Here is a 22,367-nt window from a genome sequence, read left to right on the forward strand (position 1 = left end):
AAGGTTGCTAAAGGCTGGCCAAGAGTCATCTCCGACTGTGTCCCAGGCGCTATGCTTCTCCTGAAGATTTCAACAGCCTTTCATTCAACCACTTCATCTCCAGACACATTAAGACATGTTTTTGTTTCTTATTATCTTAGAAGAAGAGACGTGGGTTTCCAAGAATCATGAAGGCAAATCAAGATGTATAAAAGAAAACTGTGTCCTATCCTTGCCAACTCTGTCCTGACATCTTAGTGGCAAAGCACTGGCAGACAGGCCTGTCATTGGGAAAATGACTCTTGGAGAGAGTGGGAATCTGCCAGCAGAAGAAAGCTCCTTCACAGAAGGGCGAAGAAAAAGATTCACTTTCGGTTGAATTGCCTGAGTGTTGCAAAATCTCAGGGGCTCAGTTGCAGAGAGAGAAAGGTTCAAGCTTAGTGATGTTTGTGCGAAGTTAGTCTAATTGTGAAAATGTGGCTCAGATAAACATGATGTATTTCATTTATACCCGTTATTGAATATTATTTCAAATAGTATCTTGATCACATATCCACAAGTTCATTTCAATATCTGCTTTTAGCTCTTGTGAGTTGTAGCACAGGATATTGTCAGAATGCTTAGCAAGAGAGGGAATCTGTTATTCTCTCGTTGTCCCTCCAGTCTTGGGAGCCCAGTCCCTACCCTTAACTGGATGGCAAGCCCTCTCCTTGCCAGGAAACAGTTCCAACTTCAAACGTATGCCTGAGGGCTGAAAATCCAGATTCAAAAACTCAGTAATGAGATAGCTGCATGAGCATAGAGCACTGTGGAACTGATGTCACAACGTAGTCCTGCTGGCATTTACCACATTAGGATTATTGAAACAGGCCTGACCAAATTCTCAAGGCTGTGTCCTCAAGCACTGGAGAAGCTGTTATTTAACAATGAGGAGACTCACCTGCTGTTATTGAGGCCAGTCTGGCATAGTCATATCCCCTCTTGCTGGGCTCATAGGGTGAGCTGTCATCAGTTTCTTCACCTGCAAAGCAAAGAGTTTACAGCATTATGAAAGAAAGGAAAGAATGCTCATACTGGGCTTGTACTGGTTGAAATTTAGAAGAATAAGGGGGAGTCTCATAGAAAAATATAAGGTCCTGATGGGAAATGAAAACAGAAGTTGCTGGAAAAGCTGAGCAGATCTGGCAGCATCTGTGAAGAGAAATCAGAGTCAACATTTCAGGTCCAGTGACCCTTCCTTCTCTTCACAGAAGCTGCCAGACCCTGCTGAGTCTTTCCAGCAGCTTCTGTTTTTGTTGCTGTTGATTTACAGCACCCACAGTTCTTTTGGTTTTTAAAATCCTGATGGGACTGGACAGGACTAAGTGTAGGAGGAATGCCCCTGATGTTGGGGAAGTCCAGAACTAGGGGTCGAAGTCTAAGAATAGAGGGTAAGCAATTGAGGATTGAGATGAGGAAACGTTTCTTCACTCAGAGAGTTGTGAACCTGTGGAATTCTCTCCCACAGGAAATTGTTGGGGCTACTTCATTAGACATATATTCAGGAGGAAGCTGAATGTGGCCCTTGTGGCTAAAGGGATCAAGGGGTACGCGGAGAAAGTGGGAGTGGAACACTGAGATTGCATGATTAGCCATGATCACATTAAAGGGCTGAATGGCCCACTCCTGCACCTATTTTCTGTGTTTCGCTTAGGTTGACATCTGTCTGCCTGTTTCAACTGGGACTTTTTTTTTGACTAATTCACTTTTGAAATGGAATGCAATGCGATGAAAAGAAATCACTGCATTGGGCATGGTTACTTTCAATGCTCCACCACACATGGCAACTGAGGTGGACAGGCCGGGAGGGATGTGGAGTGAAATTCCTTAGAGTTCCACTCAGCTTCTCCAGGATTTTCTGCACAAATAGTGCATTATTGCTGTAGGGGAGAGACTTCAGAGAAAGATGACTCCTTGGTGTTCCAAACATGGAAATACCTCAATGTTTTACTAAATTGCTTGCGAAACCCCTCCAATGATGTGAGGCCTCATAAAATTCAGCCTCAGAACTGCATTTCAAAGTGAATTGATGAGTTAGTGGGACCATATTACTATGCTAATAATCCAGAGGCTAGAAAATAATGTTCCAGTGTCTTGAGTTCAAATCCCTTTATAAATCTAAAGGTTTATAGTGAGTATGGGAAAAAAAATCATGAAAACTTCAGACTAAGAATAATTAAAACCAAATTTAATGTGGTAAGAAGAGCAGCGAGTGATAGGCAGAGCCAAGTTACCCCACAAGCAACAGATCAGATCTGAGTTCTGCAGTCCTGCCACATCCAGTCGTAAATGGTGGTGGACAATTAAACAACTCACTGGAGGATGAGGCTCCACAAATGTCCTCATCCTCAATGATGGATGAGCCCAGCCCATCAGAGCAAAAGGTAAGGCTGAAGCATTTACAGCAATCTTCAGCCAGAAGTGCTGAGTGGATGATCCACCTCTGCATCCTCCAATGGTCCCCATGTTCACAGATACCAGTCTTCAGCCAATTTGAATCACGCCACATGATATTAAGAAATGGTCGGAAGCACTGGAAACTGAAAGACTATGGACCCTGACAACATTCTGATAATAGTAGTGAAGGCTTGTGCTCCTGAACTTGCTGCTCCCCAAGCCAAGCTGTTCCAGTACAGTTACAACACTGGCCTCTACCCAACAATGTGGAAAATTGCCCTGGTAATCCTGGTATATAACAAAAAAGCAGGATAAATCCCAATCTGGCAATTACAGCCCCATCGGTCTACTTCTGATCGTTAGTGAAGTGATGGAAAGTATCATCGATAGTGCTATCAAGCAGCACCCACTCGGCAATAACCTGCTCAGTGATTCCTAGTTTGGGTTCCACCAAAGCCACTCAACTCTTAACCTTATTACAGCCTTGGTTCAAACATGGACAAAAGAGCTGAATTCCAGAAGTGACGTGAGAGTGATAGCCCTTGAAGTCTGCATTTAACTCTGTAGTATTAGGGAGCCCTAGCAAAACTGAAATCAATGGGTGTCAGGGAGCAAACTCTCTGGTGGTTGAATCGTACCTGACACATAGGAAGACAGTCATGGTTGCTGGAGGTCAGTCATCTCAGCTCCAGGACATCTCTGCAGGTGTTACTCAGAGTAGTGTCCTAGGCCCAAAAATCTTTAGTTGCTTCATCAATGACCTTCCTTCCATCATAAGGTCAGAGGTGTGGATGTTCACCAATGATTGCACAATGTTCAGCCCCATTCACAACTCCTCAGATATTGAAGCCATCCATGTTCAAGATCTGAACAATATCCAGGCTTGGGCTGACAAATGGCTTGTAATATTTATGCCATACAAATTCCAGGCTATGACCATCACCAATAACAGACAATCTAAATATCACGCCTTGTCATTCAATGGTGTTACCATCACTGAATTCTCTACTATCAGTATCCTGGGATTATTACTGACCAGAAACTTAACTGGACTCACTAAATAAACACAATGGCTACAAGTGCAGATCAAAGGCTAGGAATACTGTGGCAAATAAACCACCTCCTGACTCCCTAAAGCCTGTTCACCATCGACAAGACACAAGTCAGGATGATGAAATACTCCCCACTTGCTTGGATGAGTCTAGCTCTAACAACACTTAAGAAGCTTGAAACCATCCAAGACAAAGCAGATCACTTAGGTGATAGGTGCACAAGCATTCACTCCCTCCACCACCGATTTTCAGTAGCAGCAGTGTGTACAACCTACAAGATGACCTGCAGAAATTCACCAAAGATCCACAGACAGCACTTTACAAAGACACAATTGCTTCCATTTAGAAGGACAAGGACAGCAGATACATGTGAACACCACCATTTATAAGTTCCCCTTCAAGCCACTTACCATTCTAACTTGGAAATATATCGCCATTCCTTCACTGTCACTCGGTCAAAATCCTGGAATTCTCTTCCTAATGGCATTCTGGGTAAAACACAGGTGGATTGCAGTGGTTTAGCCCACCACCACCTTCTCAAGGGTAACTCTGGTCAGGCAATAAATGTTGGTCAACCAATAATGCTCATGTCCCACAAATGAATAAGTAAAAGAGATCCGGGTTCAATAAAATGGAGCTAAAGGCTCGCTTGCAAAATTGTAGCTGAACAATGGTTTGGGCACAGTCTAGGTATAAATCCAGAGCTCCTTTCATGACAAAAGAAGTAGAAATTATGATAAAAAAGAAACATGCTGCTGACATACATCAGAGAGAAATTACAATTAAGAACTAAGCTGAGTATACATTGTTCAGAGGGGTGGTGAAGAAACAAATAAGAGAAACAAAGAGAGAGTATGAAATGAGACTAGCAGACAACATGAAAGGGAATTTCTAAGTCTCCTATAGACATATAATTGGTAAAAGGGAGGCCAGAGGAGACTGGGGTTACTTAGAGACTATAAAAGTAATTTACAGATGGATGCAGAAGATATGGCTGAAATATGAAATCAATACTTTGCATTTGGCTTTACCAAAAAGGAGGATGGAAAGTGGGGAAAGAAAAGGTGGTTTAGTGTCCTATAGCATTTGAGAGTGATAAAGTAGAATGTTCAAGCAGACAGAGTTCCATCTTCCCCTTCAGAAATACCCTCCATTGTGTTGTAAGGCACTATTACCATGCTAAACAGGACAGATTTTGAACAGCTCTAGCAACTCAAGTCTGGACATCCAGGAGTCACTGGGTTCAATCAGGAGAAAAAGAATTATACTCAAACACAATGTGTACTCTCATTCCCCAGCTTATCCCCCACTTGGCTATTACCATCAAGCCAGGGAAGCAACCCTGGTTCAATGGAGCGTGCAGGAGGACATGCCAGGAGCAGGACCAGGCATACCTAAAATTGAGATGGCAATATGGTGAAGCTACAAATAGGACTACTTGTGTGCCAAACAGCGTAAGCAGCAAGGGATAGACAGGGCTAAGCAATCCTACAACCAATTGATGAGATTAGATCTTCAGTTCTGCCACATCCAATTGTGAATGATGGTGGTCAATTAAACAACTCATTGGCAAAGTAGGACATCAACAGTGCTATCAAGCAGCATCTGCGTAGCAATAATGCAATGTTTGGGTTCCACTAGGGCCATTTAGCTCCTGAGCTCATTGGTTCAAATATGGGCAAAGAGTTGATCTCTAAAGGTGAGATGAGAGTAACAGCCCTTGACTGAATAGAAAGTGAAACTAATTGAATAGCTCTCTGAAAAAGCCAACGCAGGTAAATTAGGCTCAACTACTGTTGAGCTCCTGTGCTATTTGTTTCTGCCAGCTCCAGCAGATGGGGTTAGCATCATGGGTCAAATGATCTCCTTCTGTCCCATCAAGCTAAATACTCTGCCAGTCTTAATAGGTAGGTTGGGTGCATACAATTATTCTCAACATTTCAAGGGAATAAAGTAACTTCTTGGAAGCCTGATTCTCCACAGTTACATTATGACATATCCAAATGATCACTAATGTCACTCCTTGGCTAGAAATACCCACTTTGACAGAGAAACATGCAATTTACAAGCCACAGTCCTTGTGGAGATTGAGAATCATGGAGCACCAATTGCCTAGAACATTAAACTGTGTGATATAGTGTATTCTTATTATTTGGGAACTTGGGTTTTAAAATAGAGGCAAATGGCTTTTGGGGTTTTCAGGGCTCTAAAGGTTTAATTTATTTTTTAAGAAAAGGTCAGAAAATCATTTTGAACCAAAAGACATTCTCTCCAAGAAATCATGCAACTTACTTGAAATCACTTTCAATTACCTTGGTGAGACTAACTGTCCACTTGTTGTCCACTTGAGCTTTTGCAACTGAGAAAAGGTGAGGCCAGAAGTCACTAACAGGATGAGTGCAACAGAAAGGATTCTTACCAGAGAAAAAGGACAGTTTTGTTTCTTGCAGCCTTCAGGGGAACAGAACGAGTCTTAAGGTGTGCAAATTAAGAGGACTGGAAAAATCCTAACTTTACTTAGGGTTGGCTGAGAAAAATATCAATGAGGTAACTTGTTTTTATGTCTCAGGGAGAGACAGATCTTTTCAAATTGACTTGTGTTTATATATATATTATACATGTATAGTTTTATTTGTTCTTTGTGTAAATGCTTGTTCGATATAGAACATTGTCAGCTGGGATCATGAAAAAAGCCAAGGTTTCTGCCCAGGTACAGAGCTGTCATTCTCTAGTGATCTGACTTTTTGTAAGACCTCTTATAGTAGATGATTTCAGGAAGGAAAATTAGGAATGAGAGAGACTTGGCGTCCAGTACTCTAATGGTAACTCGAACTGTTGCTAATCTGCTTTCAACTACCTCCAGCCAAGAGTTTTGACTTATCCACTCTCCTTCCACATCATAATAGATGTTAGACTGTTTGCCACTAATAGTCTCCATTAACGGCTATTTACTCTCCTAGCCAGATTGTCATCCACTCCATTGTTCTCTCTCTTTGGGCTCTATCCCCACCTATCATTTACTCCTTACCCCCTCTCCCACCCTATCTTCTGCATATAAACTAACATTTTCCTAGATACTACCAACTCTGAGGAAGGGTCACTCGACCAGAAACATTAACTTAGATTTCTCTCCACAGATACTGTCAGACCTGATCAGCTTTTCCAGCAATCTCTAATTTTGCTTTCATTCATATTAGATAGTCCTCATCATTAGAAAGATGAAAGACAGAGTAAATTCTTCTGGAATTGATCACAGGTGGCCATTGCAAACAAAGCATTGACAATGGGTCAACTTCAGTGAATTTTCTTAAAAATTAAAACAAATTCACTTTGTTACACTGCTGGACTGTGCAAGTTATTCTGGCAGGGGATTGCCTATAGTGTCTGAGTTAGAACTGGTACAGTCTGAGTTACACAAAGTCATTAATCAAGGGGAGGAGCATCGGAAATACACCCAGTGTCACCGCTCCTCATGGTAACTAATTAGTCAGATGGCCTAATTCGACATGTGCAGCCCTGTGTCTAAGCAACAGGATGAGGCCACCTGAGGCCACCAGTACCTGTTAGGCCTCCTGACAAACAAAAAAAAATCAAAAACATTTGCAAATGAAGCTCAGCTCATAAGGTTATTTTCTTTAAAATCTTGGAGAGTTGGATAGCCAACAACAACAGCATAATATCTTCCAAGAGTTGTGTTGCATCCCCTTGAGTACCATCCTTCTTTGTATTTAATGCTTTCGTTTCGCTCTCGAATGACGAATGATAGAGGATGAAAGCTTCCTTATGGGCCATTTTCTCCCCCTCTTTTGAAAGATTTCCCAGATGTTTCCTTCTGGCTTTCGTCAAGAAAGAGTAAAACAAGCAACATCAAACTCACCTCTCCAGCGGCCTCCAGAACGAACCCCACCATCCACCTCCCCCTCCTCACCCCTACCTCTCCCAAGCCCAATCATCTCATCAATAAATGTTGCTTAATTAGAGCGTTTCTTTTTCCTGAGTTCACTCACCGGCTGTCAGGGGGATTTGTTTCTGGCTGATGTGTTTTACTCAAAGTGGACAGTCAAATTAATGATTAATATCATCTGTGATGCCATATTAAAATTAATAAGCTCCAGTTGTGGAAGTGAATCAGAATAGTTCTGCTTTTTGTAGTTGCTCTGAAGGGGGAAGGAAGGAAAGGCGAGACTTTTGTTTTCTGAAATATTTCCCCAATATTTATTGAAAAAAAAATCTCACCGAGAATGCTTTTTTGGCCATTCCATTTACAATATGGGTAAAGTCACCATAATCCTATCAGACCATGGGGTTGTTCTCTCATTAAAGAGAGAGACAGATGACTGGTGATGGTTTAACCTGAGGGTCACAGATGAGGGGAGAGGCTAAGGAAAGGAATCCTTCATGATAACCTTAGCCAGTTCAAGAATTGAACACATACCGTCCACAATATGCAACAAATCAAATGGGTCATAGAATCATTGAATCCCTCCAATATGGAAGTAGGCCATCCAGTCTATCTGGTCCACATGCCTGTCTGAAGAGCATCCCACCCAGACCCAGACCCCTATCCCATGACCTTGCATTTTCCAGGGCTAATCCACCTAGTCTACACATCTCTAGACACTATGGGCATAGTAGCATGGCCAATCCAACTAACCTATTTATATCTTGACAGTATGACGCAATGAAACCTGCGTGGTGACCACTCAGAGGTAGATGATCAGTGAACATTTGAGTGTAACACTGGGGCGGAAATTATTGAAGCAGAGATAGCAGCTGAGACGACTAACCATACGACAGTATAATGGTGCTGCCTGCATTTATCCCAATGACCACAAAGGTTATCAGAACCCCTTAGATAACTACCATCACGTTGAGAATTGAACCCAGACCGAATACTTCTACCCAACATGGTTGCTGTATACATTACAATGATAATTAGTCTCCTGGCTCTGGTAATGACTATTAATAATTTAGAACAGGTTTGGATTGCAATAAGTTAACTGATGGATGGAGGTAGTGGGAGATGGGGTCAATTGTGAGTGGACTAACTAAGGAATCCAAAATTTGATGCTACAGTGCCCGAAATGCAATTCTCCTGCTCCTTGGATGCTGCCTGGCCTGCTGTGTTTTTCCAGCACACACTCTTGACTCTGATCTCCACCATCTGCAGTCTTCACTTTCTCCCTGTTACAGTAGAGAGTTAGGTAGGTAGCAGACTGTGTAACCTTCCATACCCGGCAACATCCCAATAAATCTCTTCTGAACCCTCTCCAGTTTGGAAATGTCCTTCCAATAACAGGGTGACAAAAACTGGACACAGTACTCTTGAGGGGGCCTCACTAATATCGTGTCCAGCCTCAACATGACTTCCCAACTCCTATATTCAAAGATCTAAGCAATGAAGGCAAACGTTCAAATGCCTTTTTAACCACCCTGTTTGTGTATAACACAAACACCAAAGAATTATGTACCTGTACTCCTCGGTCTCTCTGTTCTACAATACTACCTAAGGCCCTATCATTAATTGTATGAGCCCTACCCTTGTTTTCTGTACCAAAATTATTTAGATTGAAATCCATCTGCCATTTTTTAGCCCATTGACCCATTTGATCAAGATCCTTTTGTAATCTTAGAAAACCTTCTTCACTGTCTACTATGCCACCACCTGCAAACTTACTAACCATACCTTCTATATTCTCGTCCAAATCATTTATATAAGTGACAAACAAAAGAGGATCTAGAACTGATCCCAGTGGAACACCGCTGGTCACAGGCCTCCAATCCGAAAAGCAACCCTCCACCATTATTCTCTGTCTCCTGCCGTAAAGTCAATTATGTATTCAATTGGCAAGCTTGCCCTGAATCCCATGTGACCTAACTTTACCACTTAGTCTCCCTTGTGGAACCTTGTAAAAGGCTTTACTAAAGTCCAAGTAAACAGCATTTACTGTTCTTTTTCTGTTCCTTATAAAAGCTCTTTTATCTTTCCCGATCCAATGTACATCTATCTTAGAGCAATGAGCAGTTATAATAATAAATCAAACCCGCAAAAAAAAAGCATGATACAGCACTCTGGACAGAGATGCACCAGTCGAAAGTGAGGACTGCAGATGCCAGAGATCAGAGTGAGAAAGTGTGGCACTGGCAAAGCACAGCAGGTCAGGCAGCATCCAAAGAGCAGGAGAGTCGACATTTCAAGCATAAACTTACAAGGTTCCGCAAGGGAGACTAAATGGTAAAATTAGGTCACATAGGATATAGGGCAAGCTTGTCAATTACATACATTATTGGTTTAATGACAGGAGACAGAGAGTGGTGGAGAGTTGCTTTTCAGACTGGAGAGTGGTGGGCGTTTGGAACGTGTTGCCAACAGAGGTGGTAGAGGCAGGCATGGTAGATTCATTTAAGATGCATCTGGACAGATGCATGAGTAGGTGGGGAGCAGAGGGATCAAGATGCTTAGGAATTGACCGACAGGTTTAGACAGTACATTTTGATCGGCTCAGGCTTGGAGGGCCGAAGGGCCTGTTCCTGGGCTGTAAAGTTTCTTTGTTCTCTTTGTTCTTTAATAATCTTATCTAAGCTCCTCCTGATTTTATAAACCACAATAAGGTCACCCCTCAATCTGCTATGGTTTAATGAAAAATCTTATTCAGCCTCTCTTTATAACTCAAATCCCCTAGTCCCGCTAATTCCCTTTTGCACCCTCTCCAATTTAATAATATTGTTCCTGGAGCATGGTGACCAGAACTGTACACAGTACTCCAAAACACTGCTGTATCTGCTGCGTGTTTTTTGTCAACAGTTTCTGTTTTCAGTTTATCATAGTCATTAATGGGATCTAACTTTAGCCAAGACGTCCTTTGCCAGGAGTCAGGGCTTTGCTTCATACTGTCAGCTCAGAGTGCTCCAAGGATCAAAGACCATGCTCCCTCAGCTGTAACCTACTACAGGGCACTCTCAGGAATGGTGATGGATGAGTCTGGGATATTGTGAGGTGTGATTTGGTGAGTATGATTAAGTCAAGCTATTGCTTGACTAGTTTCCCAATTTTGTGCACAAGCTCCCCAGATGTTAGTGAGGAGGACTTTGTGGTCAGAGTGCATATTATTATTTCTGGTGTGTAGGATGGGCCAGGTGGTGCAGAATGACTTTTACTTTTCAACTGGTCATAACTGGGTGCAGCTCCACAAGTTTGACACTTCCAAGGCAAAGCAGGCCACTTGATTGGCATCACATCCTCAACCATCCAGTCCCTCCACCACTGACGCTCAGTAACAGCAGTGTATACTATCTACAAGCTGCAGAAATTTGCCACGTTTTCTTGGACAGTACCATTAAAACCCATGACCACTTCTGTCTGAAGTTCAAGAGCAGCAGATATGTGGAACGCCATCACCCTCAATTCCCCCTCCAAGCCACTCACTATCCTAGGAACTTGGAAATGTATCATTATTCCTTATGTGTCATTGGGTCAAAATCCTGGAATTCACTCCCTAAGGGCATTGTGGGTCTGCCTACACCACATGGACTGCAATGATTCAAGAAGGCAGCTCATCACCACCTTCTCAAGGGCAATCCCAGCCAGTGACACCCACATCCCATGAGTCATAGTCATAGAGATGTACAGCACCTCTGGCAGCTCATTCCATACATGTACCACCCTCTGCATGAAAATGTTGCCTCTTAAGCCTCTTTTATATCTTTCCCCTCTCACCCTAAACCTATGCCCTCTAGTTCTAGACTCCCCGATCCCAGGGAAAAGACTATGTCTATTTATCCTATCCATGCTCCTCATAATTTTGTAAACCTCTCTCAGGTCACCCCTCAGCATCCGACGCTTCAGGGAAAACAGCCCCAGCCTGTTCAGCCTCTCCCTGTAGCTCAGATCCTCCAACCCTGGCAACATCCTTGTAGATCTTTTCTGAACCCTTTCAAGTTTCACAATATCTTTCCGATAGGAAGGCGATCAGAATTGCACGCAATATTCCAACAATGGCCTAACCAATGTCCTGTACAGCCGCAACATGACCTCCCAAATCCTGTACTTAATACTCCGACCAATAAAGGAAAGCATACCAAACGCCTTCTTCACTATCCTATCTACTTGCGACTCCACTTTCAAGGAGCAATGAACCTGCACTCCAAGGTCTCTTTGTTCAGCAACACTCCCTAGGACCTTACCATAAAGTGTATAAGTCCTGCTAAGATTTGCTTTCCCAAAATGCAGCACCTCGCATTTATCTGAATTAAACTCCATCTGTCGCTTCGCAGCCCATTGGCCCATCTGGTCCAGATCCTAATGTATTCTGAGGTAACCCTCTTCGCTGTCCACTACGCCTCCAATTTTGGTGTCATCTGCAAACTTACTAACTGTACCTCTTATGCTCGCATCCAAATCATTTATGTAAATGACAAAAAGTAGAGGGCCCAGCACCAATCCTTGTGACACTCCACTGGTCACAGGCCTCCAGTCTGAAAAACAACCTTCCACCACCAACCTCTGTCTTCTACCTTTGAGCCAGTTCTGTATCCAAATGGCTAGTTCTCCCTGTATTCCGTGAGATCTAACCTTGCTAATCAGTCTCCCATGGGGAACCTTGTCGAACACCTTACTGAAGTCCACATAGATCACATCTACTGCTCTGCCCTCATCAATCTTCTTTGTTACTTCTTCAAAAAACTCAATCAAGTTTGTGAGACATGATTTCCCACGCACAAAGCCATGTTGACTATCCCTAATCAGTTCTTGTCTTTCCAAATACATGCACATCCTGTCCCTCAGGATTCCCTCCAACAACTTGCCCACCACCGAGGTCAGGCTCACTGACCTATAGTTCCCTGGCTTGTCTTTACCATTCTTCTTAAACAGTAGCACCACGTTTGCCAACCTTCAGTCTTCCGGCACCTCACCTGTGACTATCGATGATTCAATATCTCATCAAGAGGCCCAGCAATCACTTCCCTAGCTTCCCACAGAGTTCTTGAGTACACCTGATCAGGCCCTGAGGATTTATCCCCCTTTAACTGAGTCAATAAAAAAAATGGCAATATGTATGACGAACTCTCACAAACAACCGGAAACATGATTGAAACTACCATACTCCAGACAAAACACGGATTGACTTCTTCGGCAAAACTCAGTGAGTGAAGGATGGTTCAAGCTATGAGTGAAGTCAATCCTTGTCTCTCATAGCATGGTGTGACTGATGCAGGAATAACCTATCCATTTTTGTTCTGGCCAACAATTGAGTCACTATACACAGCCCGGAGAGAAAAGTCAGAAGGACTTACCTTGTGCCATGCTCTGATGTAGGCTCCAATAGATCCCAAGACAGTTTTTCTCCTTCTTCATACCTCGTTTGCACTTGCAGTTGTGCAGCGGGCTGGATAGGAGTGACATGACCGCACTAATGCACTGGTTCTTGGCTCCAGGCCCAAGTGGAGCAGCGCTGCTGCCCGTCATGCATTGGCGAAATGTCCTGTACTTGGGGCTACACTTGGGGTCATTGATGCAGGTCTCACTGGCTTGCAAGCAGTCATTGTGACTCCCTTCCACATTCGACAGTCCATCTGCCAAGGGAGGAAAGAAGTAAAACAAAATCATGTTTAGTGTACCCACAATACTGCTATTACTGAATAGTATTTTAGAAATATTTTCAGGTAATGTATTCTTTCACATCAGATTTTTGCCATTGAGATTCTAAATGTCTAGGAAATGTCATGGATCAGTACAGGTATGGAGGGCCGAACAGCTCCTCTTTGATCAGTTAGGTGTTGTAAGTGTTATACTGCCTTGGAGTTGGGAATCTTGCCAATTGAATGAGCTTCTGGGATGTCTGAAACATCCATGCCACTCAAATGCCAGGCTATGACTATTGCCAATAAGAGACAATCTAACCACCGACTCTTGACATTCAATGGTGTTACCATCGCAGAATCCCACACTGTCAGTACTCTGGGGGTTACCATTGACCAGAAACTCAACTGGACTTGCCATATCATGATGGCTACGAAAGCAGGTCAGAAGCTAGGAACACTGTGATGAGTAATTCACCTCCTGACTCCCCAAAACCTGTCCACCATCTACAAAGCACAAGTCAGGAGTGTGATGGTATACTTCCTACTGGCCTCGATGGGTTCACCTTCAACAACACTCAAGAAGCTTGACATCATCCAGAACGAAGCAGGCCACTTGATTGGCATTATATTCACAAACATCCACTCCCTCCACCACTGACGCTAACGTGTTCTATCTACAACATGCACTGCAAAAATTTAACAAAACTCCTCAGACAGCACCTTCCAAACCTGTGATGGTTTCCATATGAAAGGACAAGGACAACAGATACCTGGGAGCAGGACCACCTGCAAATTCTCCTCCAAGTTACTCTCCATCCTGACACAGAAATATATCACCGCTCCTTCATTGTCACTGCATCAAATTCCTGGAGTTCCCTGAGGTCACTGTGGGACTACAGGACATGGATTACAGCGGTTTAGGAAGGTAGCTTGCCACTATTTTCTCAAAGGCAACTAGGGACAAACAATAAATGCTGGCCAGCCAGTGATGCCTACCTCCCACAAATTAATGTACAAAAGTACCACACTGCTACTTCTGGGAATGGTCTGCTGAATCAGGCAGTGACAGGTCTTTTGAGAGCCTGGCATCTTTATAGATACATCTTCCTAATCGTCATTGTGAGGTCAAATCTGGGAATGTGGAAGTTCATTTTATTTGCTTCCTGACTTACCCGTCTCACCGTCCTGAAAGGAAATTTTTGCTATTGATTTAATTGATTAGGAACATTTAAGGGAAGGTGAAGTGGTAATGTAGCTGGGCTAATCCAGGAGTGCAGGAAAGTACCCAGGAGGCATGGCTCAAATCCTATTATGGTAGCTGGTGGAAATTGAATTCAATCATTAAATCTGGAATGTAAAACTATGAAACTGGCACTAATTGTTGCAACAATTCATCCAGTTGACTAATATCCTTACCATGTCCTGCCATCATTATTTGACCTTCATCTAACTCCAAAATCCACAGTCATGTGGTTGACTCTTTGCTGAACTAGACTTGACATTTAAGTACTGTGGCTACAAGAGCTTGTCAGAGGCTAGAAATCTTGCAGCAAGTAACTCACCTCCTGACACCCCAAAGCCTGTCCACCATCTACAAGGCACAAGTCAGGACCGTGATAGAATAATTCCCAGTTGCCTGGATGGGTGCAGCTCCAACAACAGTCTGTGATGATACTGTGGCTTTCAGAGTTGTGTTTTATCCTTTTCTTTATGAAGAAAGTTTATTACAGAGGTGCCAAGAGGCCTCCTCAAAGCTGATAAAGTAAACAGCTTGTGAAGTCTTGTAGTTTTTTAAAAGTTGGAACAATAGAAGCAGCCTGAATGTGGGGTCAAGATCCCAACAGAACCAAAATTTTCAGTTTTATTTCTCTGCAGGTGCTGGGGTCTTGAAGCTGGATGTGAAAGCTCTTACTCATCTATTTTACTGAATTTGCCCTTGCCAAGAGTTGTTTATAGGATGTTACTATATCAGAACAGTTAATTAGTAGTATTTAATATATATCATTTTGTTAAGCACTTCAATAGAGTTACAATTAAACTAATTATTTGATTTTATTCTTATTTTGTCTGTACTTTAACTGAAGTGTAAAAATAAAGTGTGTTTTGCTTAAAGTCAAATGGTTTGATCAATTGAATTGTATCTGGAATGCAATGCCTTACATTTTCCTTTAAAATAAAAACAAGTTAGAGTTTAAGCTATCTGCATAATATATTTTGAGGTAGTTTAGTCTGGTCCATAACAAATCAAGAAGTTTGACACTGTCCAGAACAATATTTGAAAGACATCACATCGTCAAGCATCCACTCCCTCTACCTCCAATGCTTAATAACAACATCTTCATGCCATCTATAAGATGCACTATAGACATTCACTTACAGGTCTTAGACACCACCTTACAAAACCACAGCCACTTCCACTTGGAAAGTCAAGGACAGCAAATACGAGGGAACACCACCATGTACAACTTTCCCTCCAAGCCATTCACCATCCTGACTTGGAAGTAGATGGCTGTTCCTTCCCTATCGCTCGGTCAAAATCCTGGATCTCCTTTTCTAACAGCATTGTGGTGTACCTACTCCAAATAAACTGCAGGATTTTAAGAAGGCAGCTCACCATCCACCTCCTCTCAAGGCCAACTGGGGAGGGGGTAATGAATACTGGCCCAGTGAGGCCCACACCCCATAAACAGATTAAAATAAACCATCCTCTGAAATGGCCTAATAAACTATTCAGTTTTGAATGGGCAACAAATACTAGCCTTGTTAGCAATGCCCGCATTCTATGAAGGAATGGAAAAAAAACAAAGGAACAGGAATTGGCCATTCAACCCATCACTTCTGCTTTACCATTCAGAAACATGGTTTTCTATCCCATTTTGGAGGCGGGAAGGGGTGGAAAGGTAAGTGTTTGTGCTTCCCTTATGATTCAGTTTGCACATGAAAATCAATCACTGTGTTTGACAGCTCAGGGAGCTGACAGTGGAGATAGCGTGAAGAATGAAGTAAGAAGATGAAGAATAACAAATAGAATATTAAAGGTTAGAATGGACGGTGATGAGCAAGAGTTGGGTAAAAAAATCCAATCACATTTTGAAAAATGGGGACTTGGGGAATTGTTTTAAGCTAATGTGCAATATTGCCAGCGCTCAGCTTTCCCTGCTAAGCTTAGAATTTCTTTTTCACCATCCACACTCTATTGTATTAGAAATATGAACAGAAATGTAATGGATTGTCCAAAAGAAACTATTAAAAACACCCTCTGTTGTTATGGGATTTTTCATTTCTGGAGAAAGACGCTTCCATTAATCCTGGTTTCCCTCAAGATCCCATAAGCTATTTGTTCCAGTCAAACTATTGCTTGATGACTAAACCCAGCAGAGTCTAGGAAACAACACTGCCTCAATCTTCCAGCAACATCATTGTGTTTTGACTGCAAACAGAGTAATGCCCATCATCTCCCATCTGGTCTCTTGTGTTGAGGGTTAGATGGATGTCTCAGAACATAAAGTGACATCTTAACAGAAACCGTAGACGGTTTAATTTCTCACTTTTTTTTTCAAATGTCACAACTGTCTGATTGCAGAACTGCCTGGTGAACTGCTTGGCAAAACATCTCAATCGGCTTAAAAGCATTTGGCAGAGCTACCCAGATGGCCTAATGGATAAACGCACGATTTGCAGTGCTAATGAAGGATTTTACAGCTTGAATCTCCTCGGTTTATATTCAGTCAGATCACCTCAACTGGAGCAGAGCATGGAAGAACTGCATTTGACCTCCTCAGCTGTGGGGGAAGTGGGGAGATGTATAAGAAAGACAACTGGTGCAGATTCTGTCCTGATTAACAACCAATGACAGATGCGGCTAAATGCCTTGCCCTAATTCTGTGGTGCTCCCACAGTCAAATAGCTTCATGACACAATTGCGTCTGATCTGTCTATCTAATGTTTTTTCTTTACTGAAAAGGGGAAAACATTTTTATTAATTCTGCAGCTTGGCCCTTTTTAATGATCAGATTTATTAATTATCTTTCAAAATAATAGTTTTTTTTGCTTTGGATAACCTATTACTGTCAAAATTCATGCCTTCTGTTGTGGCAAAACTTATTTCTGAAATTTGTTCACCAGACATCCCCATCTCGACCTCGGCAAGTGAGAGAAGAATAGAAACTTGTTCCCTAACCCATACGAAAGGTCGGAAAATACCAAACTTAGATGTTAGATAATAATCACTTCTTGTGTCAATCTGATAGCTTTTAGTGGTTTGTCTGGAGGCAATGTTTTTTGCCCTTTGGCCATTCCTAATTTTTTGCAAGATAGAAAGCTTTTTTTTATTTAATTTGTTTATCCTAATCAGCCTGTTCAGAGCTGTTATTACACACGTCTGGAGCAGATGGGAACCCAGGTTGTTGTTCCAGGGATAGAAACACTACTTCTGTGCCACAAGAGGGCCTTGATGGTTTAGAGAATCTCCAGAAATTCTTCCACCAGGAACCATGTCCTGATTGCAGCAATCCTTATGACCCTAGCCACTCAGATTTGATGTTCCTCAAGCTCTCATCCTTTCAGTTACATCAGTTGTAAATAGTTTACTGATTCTTCCTCAGCACATTCCAAGGCGGTGCCTTCTAAGACCTAGAAGGATAAGGGCCGCTGATACATGGGAAAACCTCCACCTGTAATTTCCCCTCCAAGTCACACACCATCCTGAATTTGGGATGACGTGGTGGCTAAGTGTCAGTGGCTCATTGTGGCTCAGAAGGCACTATTGTCTTACAGCTCTCGGAATCTGGGTTCAATTCCAACCTTGAATAACTGCCTGTGTAGAGTTTTCACATTCTCCTGTGTCTGTGCAGATTTCCTCTGGGTGCTCTGATTTCCTCCTACAGTCCAAAGATGTGCAGGCTAATTGGATTAGCCATGGTAAATGTGGGGATAAGGTAGGAGGTGGGATTGTGTGAATGCTCTTCAGGGGATCAGTGCAGGCCTGAGGGGCTGAATTGCCTCTTTCTGCATTGTAGGGATTCTATGGGAGATAATACCATTATGGCAGACAGGAAACAAAGAGAAGGAATAAACTTCTTCTGAGTGGCATGCAAGGATTAGCAGAGTACCACAGTGATTGAATCCCAACTTTTCACAATACATATTATAGGTTTAGATTAGTGAAATATAATGTCTCCAAGTTTGCAAATGACACAAGCTGGTGGGACAGTGAACGGTGATGAGGTATTTCATTGTGATTTGGACAAGTTGACTGAATGGGCTTTCTGAATGACAGGACAAGTTCAAAGGGCTGGATGGCCTCCTCCTCCTCCTATTTCCCATGTTTCCATGTTTCTTACTGCAATGCTGCCAGTTCAAAGTCCTGACCTTCTTTCCTAACAGCGCTGTGGGTAGATTGAAGAATTTGGAACTGTTTTCCTTACTGAGTAGAGATTAAGAGAAGGTCTGATAGAAGTTTTCAAAATCATGTGGGGTCTGGAAAGAGTAGATAGGGAGAAGCCATTCCCACTCATGGGAGAATTGAGAACCAAAGGGCACAGATTTAAAGTATTTTGCAAAAGAAGCAAATGAGAGGTGAGAAAAATAGGCTGGGGCTGTTTGTCCAAGAGTGTAAGGGGTGGCCTTATAGAGGCTTATAAAATCAGGAGGGTAAATAGAAGACCACTATACTGAACATTTTTTTTCTCAATTTTAAAATTTATTCCTAAAATCTGCAATTTTTGCTCTCTATTTTTCTAAGAACTGTAACTGAAGAAGCTGTACTTAGGGACTTGTACCTAAGATAGCATAATGTGTGGCGACTTATACCCTTTTCACTCCACTGACTTGAGTATATGTGATGACAAAGCTAATTCTAATTCTAAGTCTAATTCGAAAATGTTCAGGATAGTAGTATAGAGATTCAGGATAGAGTGACAAGGAGAACTTTTGGACTCAGGTTGTTACATTATCAGTCACAGAACAGAGATTATTTTGATTGCAGTTTTAAAAAGCACAGATTGGGTGAAATGTGATTTAGGGTGATGCAAACCTTGATGTAAATTATTCGCTTGTTACTCCATAGGGAAATGGACCTCCAATTTAAAAACAAAAATTAGCTGAGTGTGTTGGCATAATTATTATTCTTTAGATCTGATAATATACTGCTAAGTCTGCAGTCACAATGTGCGTTCTGGGCATTGATTCATATGTTATTAAAGATTGATGTAGCTACTTCTGTCTCTTTTCAGTCCTCTCCTATTAATGGAAACACTTCAGGTGTCCTCTCAGATTTGAACATCTCTCATCATGTGCCACAATGTGGTTATAGTATCTAAGTCAATTTGCAATTAGTACCTAGATTCCATTGTTGCTTGACCGCAGCCTGACCCTCCCTGCTGATTTGGCTTCAGTTCAATATCTTAAGGGCTGGGCACTTGGTGCATGATATCTATTACAGAGAAGTATTAGCAAAAAAATTTAAGACCACCAGCAAAAGAATGAGAATACTTTTCCAAGCAGCGTGATGTTGAACATTCTGTAATAGCCGTGGAAGAAGATTCGATAGAAATTCTTAAGAAGAAATTTGAAATGACAGGGGAAAATCAGGACAGTGCAATTCATTTACAGTTCTTTCCAAGAGCTGGCACACACTTTCAGTCTCAGTGTCGCCCTCCTGTTCTGTGCGTTTCTGATTATAGGACACTGTCTATTGTCAGAAAGTCTGGTTAAGGTATGCATTGTATAAGTGGTGACAATGTTGCTCAGGATGAAATTGAAGGAGATTGAGGGATCGATGAAAGTAAAATCAATCTGTGGCTGAGGCATAAAATGGAAGATAGTGAATCTCCAGTACATTTTAGACCCAATTTTATTTTGTATTGAACTCAGTAATAGACATGCATTCATAGAGCACCTTTTATGACCTTTGGTCATCCGAAAGTGCTTTGCAGCCAGAGAAGTACATTTGAAGTCTGCTCGCTATCATCATGTAGAAAATGAAAAATGAAACAAGAAATTCAGGCAAGGTGTAGAAAGTGTTCCCAATTCACTGGTACCTCTTTTGCATTGTTATCAACACATCCAAAGTACAAAGGCATAATCAATAAAGCAAGCAGAATGTTGAACTTTATAGTCCAAAAGATATTACTAGTTACCAGGAATGCTGGACAGACCCCACATTGTGTTGTGGTGAGCAGAATAGACAGTGAGCTGTTCAAGTACTGCACAACGCACAGATTCTGAATTGTAAACTAAACTGGAAACAGTCATAAATTTGCACTGCAGATGCTGCACAGTCATAGAATCATAAATATCCACATCATGTCTGCGCTAATCAAAAACAACTGTCTAACTAACTAACTACTCTAACTCCACAGATCTCTGGATTCTAATGCTCCCTGGATACACTGCACAAATCTCTGGATTCTAATGTTCCCTGGATACACTGCAGAGATCTCTGGATTCTAATGTTCCCTGGAGAGATTGCACAGACCTCTGGATTCTAATGTTTCCTGCAGATACTACATAAACCTCTGGATTCTAATGTTTCCTGGAGATACTACATAGATCTCTGGATTCTAATCACATTGGAGACACTTCACAGATGTCTAGTGTCTGAGTTCAGATGACATTTGTTTCTTTCATCTAATAAGGGTGACGACAAATTGCCGATTGAGTCAACAATGCAGCATTTTCCTTTCATTGGCTCATAAATAAGATTTGGTAGAACAATGACTAGCACACAGATGGAATACTGTGTGCAGTTCTGGCTGTCACATTATCAGGAGGCATCTAAAGCACCTACTTGTTGCTGGCCTGTTACCATGCTGACATCCAACTTGGTGCCAATGGTACAACCCTTCTTCTTGCCCAGAAGAACCTTGCTAAAGACTTTAAAGGCAAATACTAATGCAAGATGCTTCTTTCAATGTCCTTGTGGAGAAATTACATTAGTACCCTTTGTTGTGCCATCTGGCAACAAACTTGTCAATGGGTGTTTGAGGGTTCTGTGTGTATGACATGAATTGGAGTCTGTTAATCCTGAATTTAACTTTTACCTTGAGCTTGTCTTTGAGAATTCTCCAGAGCTTTTTTTGGATATTTCATGATCTTCCAGGAACAGAACAGTTGTATTAATTTTGTAAAATGCCTCCCTCCCAATACCAAGCAAGATTTTAAGAGATATCTTCTCAGGATCAGTTCACATGCACTTTGTAAAATAAAGCTTTATGGTGCTTTGATAGCTGAAATTCACTGAAGATATCATTTACTGCTCAAGCCATACGCAACTGTTTCACTTCCATTTGTGGATTATTTTGAAAATTCACTTATGGGATGTGGTCGCTGGCTGGTCCTGATTTATTGCCTGTCCTGAGTTTCCCTTGAGAAAGTTCTGGTGAGCTGCCTTCCTAAACCACCACAGTCCACATACTGTAGGTTGACCCACATGTGTTTAAGGGAGGAAATTCCAGAATTTTAACCAAGAGATAATGAAGGAATGGCGAGATATTTCTATGTCAGGATGGAGAGTGGCTTGGAAGGGAACTCGCAGGTGGTGATTTTCCTATGTATCCACTATCCTTGTCCTTCTAGGAAGTGTTCACTGGTTTGGGTGATGTTGTCTGAGGACTTTTGGTGAACTTTTGCTGTGCAGAACACACTAGCTTCAGTGATGGAGGGAGTGGATATTTGTGAATGTAGTGCCGATAACGTGAGCTGCTGTGTTCTGGAAAATGTCAAGGTTCTTGAGTGTTGTTGGAGCTACACCCATCCAGGAAATTGGGGAATATTCCATCACCCTCCTGACTTTTGCCTTGTAAATAGTGGATAGGCTCTGGAGAGGCAGTGAGTCACTTGTCGCAGTATTACTAGCCTCTAGCCTGCTCTTGTTGATGCCGTGTTTATATGGAGAGTCCGGCTGAGTTTCTGCTTAATGCCAACCCCGAGGATGTAGATAGTGGGGTATCCAGTGATGGTTACAGCATTGAATGTCAAGGGGCAGCTGTATGGCATGAATGTTGCTTGTCTCTTCTATTCTCTGTGAGCTTACTCTCATACTCTATTTTCTCCTCCATAACCAATCCCATGGTCCTCCTTTACTGTCTTCTAAACTATTCCTAATCATTAAGTCTTTGTTTTTTCTTGCAAATTTGTAGACTTCTTTTTTGCAACTAACATTTTAGTGATTGTAACGAGGTCAGCTAAGTGGACTTCACAGCATCTGAGTTCCCTGATTGGGGCTGTTAATCTGCTCCAGGCAGGGAGCAGTGTCTGATAGATAAGAACAGGAGTGTGGCCTTGGCATGCCCATTTGCCACCGGGCGGTGGGGATCC

The 22,367-nt window shown here is 42.1% G+C and overlaps 1 protein-coding gene across 1 annotated transcript in view; it reads right to left on the bottom strand.

The window, feature by feature from the left end:
• Positions 1-22,367, bottom strand: part of gfra4a (GDNF family receptor alpha 4a) — a 163,280-nt gene that overhangs the window by 59,505 nt on the left and 81,408 nt on the right. The window contains exons 2-3 of the mRNA XM_060828283.1: positions 12,762-13,040; positions 920-1,000 (exon numbers count right to left, since the gene is read on the bottom strand). Coding sequence (XP_060684266.1) covers positions 920-1,000; positions 12,762-13,040 — 360 coding nt within the window. The remainder of the gene's footprint in view (positions 1-919; positions 1,001-12,761; positions 13,041-22,367) is intronic.

The sequence above is a fragment of the Hemiscyllium ocellatum genome, chromosome 1, assembly GCF_020745735.1.
Source record: "Hemiscyllium ocellatum isolate sHemOce1 chromosome 1, sHemOce1.pat.X.cur, whole genome shotgun sequence".
Taxonomy (NCBI): domain Eukaryota; kingdom Metazoa; phylum Chordata; class Chondrichthyes; order Orectolobiformes; family Hemiscylliidae; genus Hemiscyllium; species Hemiscyllium ocellatum.